Genomic DNA, 12877 nt, shown 5'->3' on the forward strand with positions numbered 1-12877 from the left:
TTCCTTATATTTTTCATATTTTGTCCAAACTGAAAATATCTTTTAACGTTAGAAAAATATAATTGCGTCGAGAATGACTGAAAAAAGATTAAATATTGACGATCCAAATGATGAGTCAACTCGTTTCTCTGTTAACGAAACACAGAAGTAAATGAGTTTTTAGCGTAATAAGAGTGGAGAATGTGCGTATACACCATGAAACGGGGCTGAAATGAAATCTTTCTAACAAATTGCAATGGCTGTGCATAAAATTGGAAGTTAACGCAGCAAGAACAGTTGGTTGAAGCCCACGCGTATCCAACGTTGAAACATGAATATCTAGGCGGTAGCAGCAATCGGCCGCATTAGACCCTACATTATGTATGTAAATACGAGTGTACGAATTTTTCCGCCTCTTTGCCTCCGACGTAAAAGATGCTTATATCTACGCGCCGTATTTACAGTATTTCGAATGTGAATTCCTTTCTTAATGTTCAGAACGTCATTTCATAGAGTCGCGCGGCATAGTAGTGAGGCGCCTGCGATGACTTTCGTCCCGAGGAAAATCATCGTGGAAAATCTACGACGACTTGAACGTGGTTCCGGCTCGTTGGAGGTTCAGTTCTTTTTATACTGGCAGATTTAAAGACTTGTCAGAAATATCAGTCGATGTATAGGTATAAGTTAAATATGGTAAGAGATCGAGTTGCATGTTTCTTGATAAAATTTAGTGGCGAGTAGATTAGGGATTTTTATGCATTTGTATGAAATTTGAAAATACAAACATACACAGATTGACGAAAGTAGGTGGGACGTTTGTAGATACTTTTAACGAATATATTTTATTATCTGTGTTATACGAAATATTTTGAAATTTCATTAGCTTCGTTACGAGACTCGACTATCATGACTAGATTGGTAAAGTTTGAAAAAAAACATGAAAATGTGCATAGTAATTACAAGATATCTAATAGAAGTATGTACTTTGCACAAGTCACAAAAGTATTTAAACAGTCGGTTATCAATTGTATTATATTAACAAATCTCGATATTCAATAACATTTTCGATAGTAAATGAGATTATATTTAACTAACTTATTATAAGCCAAGTAGTAGGCTGAAAATGGTTAGTCATGCTTGTATTCTAAATTTTTAAGTAATTATATATTTGTTGGCAATAAATATCTTGTAATCTCCACATATAGGCGTACATTTTTAGGCTGGCTTTAAATTTTGCCATTATAATCATGACAGCCCTATCTTGTTACAATGTTGATAAAATTTGCAAATGTTTTATGTAACAAATAGATTTTGTAAAAATATAAATTTACATAAAAATTCACACATTAGTAACGAATGATCTGTAACTCTTTGTACGTAAAGTGTTTGCCGTTAGATTACTTTATTTTGTAAAAGTTACTATTCTGTAGCAAATAATATAAAATATAAGGTAATTTTATAGTAGATATGTGTTGTATATTATAAGACATTAATATGAATTCTAGACAGTTAAATTTTTTAAATACAAACCCAATTAAAAATCGACAAAATACGTTGAATTTTATTGAAATTATTTTAATTTCTGCTCCAATCCAAAATGACAAAAGGCGAATCAAACAATCAACAATCCACCTATTCTGGCATTAAGACACAGATATTATGACGAACACCTCCAAATCTTAAACCCATCGTCTTTATACGTCACAATCGAAAGTTGCACGCAATCAACGAGCATGATCCCAAGCATCCAACAATGCTTCTAACGATTTAATTATTGGCCTCGTAAGCATAGCCGCAAAAGTGTGGGGTCGAATTAAAGCTCGACTAAAACATTCGTATTCTCTTTCTCTCTCTTAAAAAAATAAAAAATAGGCAACCATCCAGTATAAGACCATGGTGATGCGTGAATGGCGACAAATATTAATTAACCAGCTAGACGCGTATAAATTGTTGGACGCGACCGTGTCGTTTAGGGCGTTCATAAATAAGACAGAAAGTATGATTTAGCCTGATAACCGCTTCGAGGTAATTAAAATCCCTGGCCTAGCTGTGGGGTATCTGCGGAGGTTTGTCCGCTCGAAGGAATGTTAGAGGGGATATTTTACATGGGAGCCCGTGGAGGCAGAGGCTAGGTTGGGCGGTCGCGTGGTAGTCGAGACTATCCTTTTTTCTCCTTTCTCCTTTTTCCGCTTCGTTCTCGTTCTTTCTACACAGTCCGAGCGATCACCATGAATCACGGCTTAGATCGACAGATGCACCTTCCTGGGGTGGTTTCAAGCGTCTAGCTCCCGCCGCGAATTTTTCTTCGCTCCATTGGAGACGACGCGATTTCATGGCTCTTCTTAATGGAAAGGAACGGCGAGGAGGGTGGCTGCACCTTGGAGCAAGTGGATCTTTTTTCGATGGCGGTGATTCGGTATAGGGAGGCGCGTGGAAAGAAAGAGCGTTTGTTATCGTGACGATAAATTGATCTGTCGGAAGCTTTCGTCGTATTTAAAAAATTATGGGGCATTATTATTGACGAATAGACTTAAAGGTGTAAATATCTTTACATATTACACGCATTCTATGCATTTTAGTGTCTTCAGATATCCCACAAATACATAAAAGGTTGCAGTTTAGACCTAAAAATTCTGAGGGGTCCTAGCATGGTTAAAAGCTAAATCTCAAAAAATTCCATAAAGAGCGGTCTAAAAGCCATCAACAAGATTCCTAACTTTCTCCGAAAGCAATCCTCTGCCTCGTTCTAATTTATCCGGATGATCCGAGAAGAATTTTCATCGAAAAGCGGATCGGTCTATTAAACGAGACAAAAAGGGTCACGTCAAAGACTGGTTGCTCGTGCTCGTTAACTCTCGCTGGAAACACGCTAGAATCGCGTTAATCCCTGGAATTATTATTATTATCGTTAATCAGCCGCGATGGTCGTGTTCGTACGTTCACACGACTCGACGATAATTTTGTATCGGTCATTAGGTTTATTAGGCTGTGTGCGGGGCGAGTTATCGATGGCTTACAGTGGATCGGATTAAAGTGCGGTAATTATTCGCGGTGCGAGGAAAATAATCGGTTACCTGATTGCTCAATCCCACGAAAGAGAAAGAGAGAGGTCGGGGTAGGAGGCCGTTAGCTCGTACGATCGGCGATCGTCCTCGAAAAATCACCGAGCCGCAGATATCTCTCTCTGCGCCGACTTTTAATTTACATATTACCGATACATACGACCGACAATTAGTCTCCATCGATGAACTTATTAATATTTCTCCCGGGGCAATACGCCGACGGCCATCTAAACGAAATTTCTCCTAACGAAAGCACGAGTGGCCTGGATCGTAATCACGTTGATCGATCCTCGCGATCGCTTCAAGATTTTAATCGGGTCCTTTGGTATTTTGATACGAAGCTGTAATACGAAGAAGATTAATTACGATAATTAAAAGTTTGGCATTACTGATTTTTGTTGAAAGTATAGTGATTTCGATTTTACTTTGGAGAAGTCAGCGCTAGTTTCGCTGGTTAAGTAATGTTTTAGTAAGTTTAAGTAATTGGTTCAAAAGGGGTAAATTATTTGTGTGGCGAGTCTCGTTTATCTAGTTATACACAACATATTAATTTATACACTTTTGAGAATATACTTTTGTGTCGGTGATTATGAAAGTGGTCCAACTGTAAGTAAAATATATATAAAAAAAGTGAATTTCTTATTTATCTTGTATTGCATCCATTTGTATTACAATAATGTGAAATAACTTTTGTAAAATAGTCAAAATTGGATTCGTCCATGCGTCAAGTGCAAAACGTGAAATATGTCGAAACGAAAAATGTATGTTTTACAATCTACAGCACATGTAACTATCGATGAACGAATAATATAGAGTTTGGTTATGAACAATTCTTATTATAACAAAGGGAATGAATTTTTTAGCATCTCCATATCGATCTTGGTATATTTTTGTATTTCACTTCTTTGTTGATGTTTCAAAATCTTATTTCACAATTTCCTAAAAACTAAGCGTAGAATAACACGATCAATTATTTTACGATTTATTAATATTTCTCCCCTCCATTTTACTTTCAAACGTATTTTCAAACTTCCTCTCAAGTAACCTTCGTTACAAGCTGACAAGTCGAATTGATCGTAAGAGAAAGAGAATTTCATTATCCATTACAAGCCGAGATAGCTGCGGACAAGCAACTTCGTTAACTTTAACTTAAATCAAACGGAGATTAATTCGATTTCATGGACATGACATTTACTTGGTACGGAACAGTTCTATGGACACCATAAGCGTTGTTATCCGCGACTTGTTCGACACATTCGCACTTTCCGCTTTCCAAAGTTCGCCGTCGTTTCCTGTATCGTGAAGCTGATTCCACGAAGAAGGAAGCAACGTGGCTGACGAGAAGCTAGTGACACGGTTCGATGCTTCCTGTACCGTGGCAGACTTCCGCTTTTGATTTCTGTATCGGAGGACAGGTGGCCGTAGAAGCCTCCCGCTCGGACACCGGCTATTTCCGCTGTTTACTTTCCCCTCAGATTTGCATTCGATGCGTGCTGCCACGAAACAACCGGAAACTTGATAATTAACCCACCAAGGGAAGGTGATTCCTCATAGTTAAACGTTGTTAACACTGAAGCTATCAGAATGATGAAGACTACCAATTGGTAATTTCTCATGAATAGTTCATAGATTTGTACAGTGCCTATAAAAGGTATTGGCATAGCACTGTATTTATTGTAATATTTACGTACTAATTATTGTAGATCGAAGTATATTAAATTTTGTGTCATTTAGTAGTACAAAAATTTTATATCATTAAAATGAAATGTAGGATCTTGTAAAATAGCTCTTCCTTGAAAAATACCAATGCCAATATTTTATGTAGCCACTGTATGGCGGCGCATTTCTGAGATTTTGAATAATGTTTTGTAAAATATATTATTACGCAGATAAGAAAATTATAGAGTTGGGTTATACACGACATTTTGTTAACTATAAGTCTGACATACTACGATGTATCTCGAATAGCTACCGGCATGGAAATGTCGGAGATGTAGAAAAATCGAATAAAAGTAAGGCCACTTTCACACGGCGATACATATATGCATTTGTATCTTATATGCGTATCGCGAACCCCCATTACGTGTACCAGAATTGTGCGAAACACACCGCGATGCGCAGATGATACATTTCTACGAATAAAATATGATCTCATTTCTTCTTATGTCGATCATTTGTTTTCATCATTCTAGTTGAGAGTAGTTTTTCGTCTAAAGTACACGTCTTGGACGAAGGTTCTTTCTTCGAGAAATGGATGAATTTTGAAGTTTTATCTATTTGGATGTTATATAAGAGTGAAAAGGGAACATTGATTTAATAGGCAAACAAATAAGCGGATACAAGCTGGAAATGAGTGATTGAGTAGAATTGGTGAAAGACGTTTATACGGAAAAGGAATACAATTTGTAGGTGTCACAGATTTGAAAAACTATTGTGGGAAAGTAAAAAAAGAAAAAAGAAATGAAAAAAACAAGTATATATATAGGCATATATATAATATATTCTTTTTGGAAGATATGTTGACAATTATACAAAACAAAGAAGAGAAGCCTTGGTATATATTATACATGTATTAAGCGGAGCGAATTGAGTTTGCTCGTGCCCCTCGTAACACTCCAAATTCTCAGCTTCGTATTTTAATCTATTATATCTTCAACATCTATCACACACGCATCACGATACGTGTATCGCCGACATGTGAAACAGGCCTTCCGATTAATCGCTGTCCACCTATTGGTATTGGTGGAATCCGTGCTGCTATCTTCGCTTACTATGAAATCTTCATCTCCACTTACACAATATCTATCAGATGCGTATCGCGATCAGCCACGGTTTTGCTGACAACGCGTTCTATCTTTGTTCTTTGTTGCTCTCTTTGTTTGAACCGCGCTAGTGAGATTTGCTCTAATCACTGATTATAATCGCTCGCCGTTTTTCTCGAACAGTTTCATCGAAGAAGCAATCTGTATTGCCTTATCAAAATCTAAATCCTTTATTTTTAACAAATACACTTGTGTCCATTAGTTTCCTAGCAAAAAAGACGAATTGATTGCTCAAAGCTGTTCCTAAATAATCTCTGAAATTGTAATCTCTGACACTCAGCGTATATAATGCTTCGACGAATTATTGTATAGATTCGCGTTTCATTTCCTTCCGCTGTTGAAAACGATAAATTTCTGCAATTTCTAGTACCGCCTGTGCATTATAATCTTCCAATTTGGCCGTTAGATCTGCATACTTTTGCTTATATGGATCGAATGGCGATAATTTGCTGAAAATCATATTGAAAGCTCCAGCTCCTATGTAACGTAATAAGTAAGCCACCTTCTTGTCCTCTGGTACGTGGAAAATTGTCATTGTACTCTGGAACCGTCGTAACCATATTTTCCATTTTGTAGCGGATGGATAGAGCGTTTCAGCGCTAAGCGTGCCTTGTGAAAACACTTTGTCCATGATTCTATACTTCGTTCCCCAACAACCATTTCTTTAACCTTTTGAGCGCTGCGTTGTCCGACGTTAAGCGTGTGCCGTGGACTGTCCACTCTTGCACATAAAATATAACACAATTCATGTCGCACAACGTTGGCTGCGTATTTTTTACGAAAGAGCGTAAGTTGAGCGGACTGAATTTTTATTGTAAAATATATTGATTGCAACTAAAATAAATTATGTACTGATCTCAAAAGCCTTAATAACCATTTATTTCATTAAGAAATAATAACATGAACAATATAAAAGTTTTAAATTATATCTTTTAAATTGAAAATTTAATAATTTTGTATTGTACGGTATATCTCAAATCAGGGTTCAATACATAAGCCAATGTTACATTTTTTGCATTCGTAACGCGAGTCAGTTTTGCGATTGTGTTTAGTGTAAACAGCGCATCTTCGTCGTGAAGAACGTTTATTATTTTCTATAGTTATGCAGGACGTAGGGAAATGCTTCTCCGTTAATCGAAATGGAAGGTCGACGGAATGAACTCTTCCTCCTTTAGCCTCTACTCTGGGTGGTGAGTATTTTTGCAAAATATCTTTTATGAGAAGCAGATGAAAATTTTCAAATGTTTCAGTTTTATTATTAGCACTTTTGTAAAGAATATATGCATTATATATAGCGAGGTCTAAGAGGTAGAAAAAATACTTTTATACCATTTTGTGCTCTTTCGAATTGTGAACTCAAAATCATATCGATTTTATTTATTAGGTATTGTAGTCTGCTATGCACTTTGGTTTTCGCTTTGGTTTGCCAGTTTGATAATTAATTTTTTTTGTTTCAACGAAATCATCAGAATGTGAGGTGGATAACATCCATACGTCTTTTTTATCACGCCACTTTAACGCCACTTTTAGTTAGTTATGTGAGAACGCATATATGCGTTTATAGCGCTCAAAAGGTCAATCTTTTCATGGTTTAATGAAATTCCAAGTACCGATCGGAAAAATATATGTATATATATTTTTTAATGTATCTGTTCTAAAATAATTGCGTTTACGATAAGAAATGTGAGAAAGTATATTTTATAAGTAGGTATTTGATAATTACATCGTGTATGATATATATGTATGATGGTGCGAGGTAAACAAACCTACTAATCGATTCATCTGTGTATTTATATTGAATAATAAAAATAAAACTGTGGCAACGAGTAGAATATGACTTGGAAATTGAACTGATGGCAAGTAAACACTGATATAGAGGCTAGTGTCATCGGTTTGAAGTTTGAATATCGACGTATGCCTAGGCAATTTCTTCCTCGCTACTAATTATTGCTCCACCGATGTCCTCACTACGGTCAATCTCTACCTATCTCGTACGATTGCGAATATATACAACGCTGCGATTATAATTGTGGGCATATCGATATCGTTGATAGAAGAAGAAAAGAGGGAAAGTAGCTCGCGAGCCGATTTCAAAACCAAGCCGCATTTTTTCCTTCAGATATTGGAAATACAATATCGTCCGAATATATGACCATGATAAGTTATCTATGTTTCGCATTGATATAATCTGGACTGGTATCGGAGAAACGACTTGACTTTACGGTATCGTATGTATTACACGCTATTTATTCTGTCCCATTTACACTGTCTACTTCTCGCTCTTACTCTTGATGTACGCACAGCAGGAGTCAGATAATTCTGGGAAATATACCTTTCCGGATATATAAGAAGTATTTATTTACATAAATACCAAGCTCGGTCCCAATCGGTGGCCGTACACTATTGAATGTAGGACAGAGACAGAAAAAGTGGCCAAGATAATCATATGTATATGCAGTGAGAAATTTAGATCTCCATGGTAAACCGAATAGTTTGGACGTGTATCGGTACCCGCGTCTTACATGGAATAAACTCGAAGGGTTTTTAAATACGTATGTATGCGTTATGCACTTTTCAACTTGCCGATGCACTTCCAACTAAGAAAACCGTAGAGTTGGATTATAATACATAATAAATACTTTATTAACTACATACATGTCTTACAAATTATGAGATGTTGCGTGCGGCTACCGGTACGGGAATGCCGAGAAAAACGAAAAGCTGCCGGCTCTTGACTGCTGTCAATCGTCTGGAATAACGGTAACGTTCGTTTGGATATGTATAATCTTGAAACTTTTCGAGTTTGGTACGCGCTAATTACAGAGAAGTGAGAGCGAATTACTTAATACATTCAATATAATAAATCGTATATTTTACGATGAATCATGTATCATATATCTTATTGAAGTCTTTCGATTTTGAAAAATCTCTATATGCATAATTCTAAAGACAAGGATCAAATTTTCGTAGGTTCTCGTCTGTATTTACGCCATACAGCGCTTTTTGAATATTTAGAAAATTATTCATCTACTACAAAGAAACTGCTACAGTTTGTCGCTGAAGACCATGTACGTTCCTTAAATTGTTAAAATATAACACAATTCATTCAGTTACACCTCTGTTAAAAAAAAAGTAAAAAGATATAAAATACAACGTTACAAAAATTACATACACCTGTTACATTTATATGAAATCATAAAAATAGTAAGCTTAATATTATACCGACATCTTGTAGGTCCTCTATTGTAAGTATCGATAATGTCCTGTTATTTCCTTGGCGTTGACAAAATTTAAGGTGTTGTAACTTTTCACGTAATTTTATCTCAAGGTTTTCGTAAATTAAATATTTCAATGTTTTGGATTCCCGTTAGAAATACATACTTCCTATATCGATATGTCAGCGTAAATGTTTTGATAAAATTTTGCATTTTTAATTTGTTTGGAAAATCAGATACATAAAATTCGATAGGTGTATATAGGAGGAAATATCAAATTTAGTTAAGCGAAACTATCGAAAATGTTGGAACGTCGGTAAAACTAACAACTTAACTTCGTAACTGTGTGCAGCTTGTCGAAATGATAGTCACGCTTCGACCAGGTCGCGCCCCCTTTAAACTTGGAACGTTTCCTGCGACAGGAAACCTCGGCCCGATGAGTTTTAGGGGTTAAGGCACGGTAGCATCCCTTCCTGTTACGGAATGCTTGCTGTGCTTCCGTGTCAGGTTGCGCTGTTCGTACAGGTGCATCTGCCGCCTGTTAATTTAGTCCAGGAAAGGGTTCAATCTGATTCATTATGCGCGTGGAAGCGTTAACCGTTTCGTCGTTACAGGAATCATCTTACGGCGATGGTCGACGATTTCTGACCCCTTCTTGAATTTTAACACTTTAATTTTACCCTCGATTTGGCAACAAAAAAGATTTGGTAATGTTTCAAAAATATGTATAATGTAAATTTGAGAAGTTATGCCAATAACGATTTTGTCGTGTTTTTTCGTATTCAAGTATAAAATATTTTTAATTTTTAATAATACCATTGGGTCAAAAAAGACCAAAAAATGCAGCAAGGTAAATACCGTTCTTTTATTCTAACTTTTGGAATTTTTGATTCTCAGGCGACTTAGGAAAACATTAATTTAGTAGAATTCAAAAGGATCATAAAAGATTATGAACTTACAATTTTCCAGGAACTTATCATGTATACTTCTGTAATATAGCATATTATAGTATAGTATAGTATAGTACTATGCTTCTAACTGCAAGAAACAATTCCATTTAGCAATGACAACTCGATTTTCTATAAATGCATCTTTGACCACATTAAGCGTTATAACCTTCATACGATAAAATCTTCCTATATATAATCAAGAAGAAACTCAGTTAATCCATTTTATAAAAAATTCAAGTATTATTATTAATACTACATTTTCTAAGCAATTTTTACAACATTTTTCGAAATATGTTAATTAGTAAAGGACGGATGAACTTATTACTCAACTCAATATATACATTGTACGTTATATGATACTCGCTTCTTCTTACTTTAAAAATCAAATAAAAAGAATTAATCAAAAGTATATTATAGTAAAAGTTACAAACTACTAATTCGAACCTAATCATTACTGTTATCCCCTAAAAATTTACTACAGTATACTATTTCATTTAGCATCATAAATCTTTATAAAATGGTAGTCACTTCGATAGAAAAGAATTTCAAACTTATATTACGTTTATTTACTTACAGTACACTTACGTTTGGAAATTTCAAACGACTCTAGTGACACAGATTCGGCGTGCACGACTGCAAACGTGCAATATTCATCGGCCGAACAAAAGATTCCGTTGGTGCGCGTTTCACCGTCGACAAGATGTAAATCCAAGAGAAAAAAAAAGATGGAGGGAAGCATATGCAAAAGAAACGAACTTTCGTCACGTTCATCCCTTCCTGTTACAGAAATACTCGCCACACTTCCGCGGGCAGGAAACAGGTCCTGCTATTACGCACAGCTGCATCTGCCACGAATTAAATCTCGAGATCGTACATACGTTCACCGATTTCGTTTCTCTCGAGCAACAGGTTTCGTTAATGAACGACTACTGGAAAAAGGCCCCGAGAGGGATTACGCAAGCGTAATAACGGATCGGAGAACGAATATATCAAGTGAGGTCTACGTCCATCTCATCTCTCCTTCTCTTTCTTCTTCTTCATCTACGCCGTGAGGCGTATTGAAATCATAAAAAGCCAGTGCACGCGTCGTAATTTCGCAACAGAGGACTCTCGTTCGTTCTGGTAACGCACGTATAATGTCAAGGATAACTCGTGCGTTACGAGTATTGCTGGCAGCTGCATCTGCGACGATCGACTGATGAAAAAAAGGAAAGAAATAACGAAAGAGACACGAGGAAACAAATCGATCGAACCGAAGAAAGATCGTGGCGATCGAATGGTTTTCGACCGGTGACAAATGACATAATGAATCGTGCAAATCGATCGTCGCGGAAAGATTAAGATAAATTATGTAAGAATCCGAGAGGTAGGTACGATCGTTCTCGCGTGAATCGTTTTGGATCGTGAACGAGCGTAATCGTCATGGAGAACGTGAAAACTGGTTTAACCGGCGCGGTGGTTCATCGCGATCGAAAGTGCATCGGGAATGCATGATAATGCAGCTGCCGCCGTCGTTCTGTTAGCTCCGGGGACAAAAACCGATACAAATGATTGTCCGTCATCCCGATTTAATTATGATTTATACGAATAAGTGGATGCGCGTGTTTGTTCGTGTTTGTTTGGCCGATTGCGAAAGATCGGTACAGTGAACAACCGACTGGAAGAAATTAGCGTTCGTTGCTTGACAAGCATGTTTCGACACCTCGTTAATAAATCAACGTTTAATTGCCCGGTGCTGGTATAATTGTTCGATGATGGAGGATTTTGTAGGAATATTATTCATCCTGAATGATGCACTGGAGAATTGATGTTTTAGTCGGATGGTAGTATGCGAAGATTTTAATAACTTCTTTGGTTTATCAGATGTACGGTAGAATCTCGTTTATCGGAACAAATTGGGAGACATGGTAGTTCTGATAATAGAGGTTCGCTATCCTCCCAGTTTTTCATTTAAGTTCATTAGTTACAACTTCAATTATCCCTTCTTTGACACGTACAAGCTGTTTGAATAGGAACAGATTATCACACATATTAATATAACCACACGTGTTCACGCTTCATACCTGTATAATTGAAATTACGTTCGATCGTAGTTTGAGTAACAGAGCTTTAACATCAACATTAACAGTAACGGTGTATCCATAAAATAGAAAAAATAACTATCTTGTGTGAATAAATAAATTGATCAAATCAACCAAATAGCTTTTTATTGAAGTGAGTTGAATCATTTTGTTCGCTTTAATATTTTTATAACAATTATACCGATCATTGCCATCCTGCACGTTCTCCTTATTTGACTTCTTCCGTATTTTTATTTGTAGAGACGTTTGAAAATATTAATTTAATAATATTACTGATGGAGAGTATAATAATACTAAAAAAACCGGATTATTGTTGCAAATATACTTGGAATTTTTGACGTCTTCGATAGTCTGAAACGTCGATGCAATGCGTGTATTGTTGCAAGCAATTCATTTTCAACAACTTTTTACAGTAAGTTTTAAGCTTAAATGTTAAGTTTTAAAAAAGATATTTATAAAAATATTTTGAAAGTGAAGTTTTTCGACCCATGTTTATGTGAATCTTTTTTCATCTTTACAGTAGAATACGATCATCTATTTTTGAAGCAGCCCGTATTATTCAAATACACATATTATTTGCATATTATCCAAGCTTGCTAAATACTTTTGGACACTATGTCACCTATTTATCGCGAAGTTTTTAAATCTAAGATGTCTCTTGCCTTAGATCATCAAGCTTTTAAGACCATCGAAAATAATTCGATCGAAAGTGTCTGTGGAAGCGAATTGCAGCCGGTTTCGCAGGCAAATGCGGCTCTTTTGTCTATA

The 12877-nt window shown here is 36.1% G+C and overlaps 1 protein-coding gene across 7 annotated transcripts in view; it reads left to right on the forward strand.

Moving 5' to 3' along the window:
* LOC122574022 overlaps positions 1 to 12877 on the forward strand; it is a 379076-nt gene that overhangs the window by 153636 nt on the left and 212563 nt on the right. For 2 of the 7 annotated variants that reach the window (XM_043741082.1, XM_043741081.1), the window contains exon 3: positions 10605 to 10994. The exons of 4 other annotated variants lie outside the window; for them this stretch is intronic. In XM_043741082.1, the coding sequence (XP_043597017.1) occupies positions 10605 to 10994 (390 nt within the window). Of the gene's footprint in view, positions 1 to 10604; positions 11081 to 12877 lie in introns of those variants that run through there. One more of the 7 variants, XM_043741080.1, reaches the window with a different exon arrangement.

This window comes from Bombus pyrosoma, linkage group LG13 (assembly GCF_014825855.1).
Source record: "Bombus pyrosoma isolate SC7728 linkage group LG13, ASM1482585v1, whole genome shotgun sequence".
Lineage (NCBI taxonomy): Eukaryota > Metazoa > Arthropoda > Insecta > Hymenoptera > Apidae > Bombus > Bombus pyrosoma.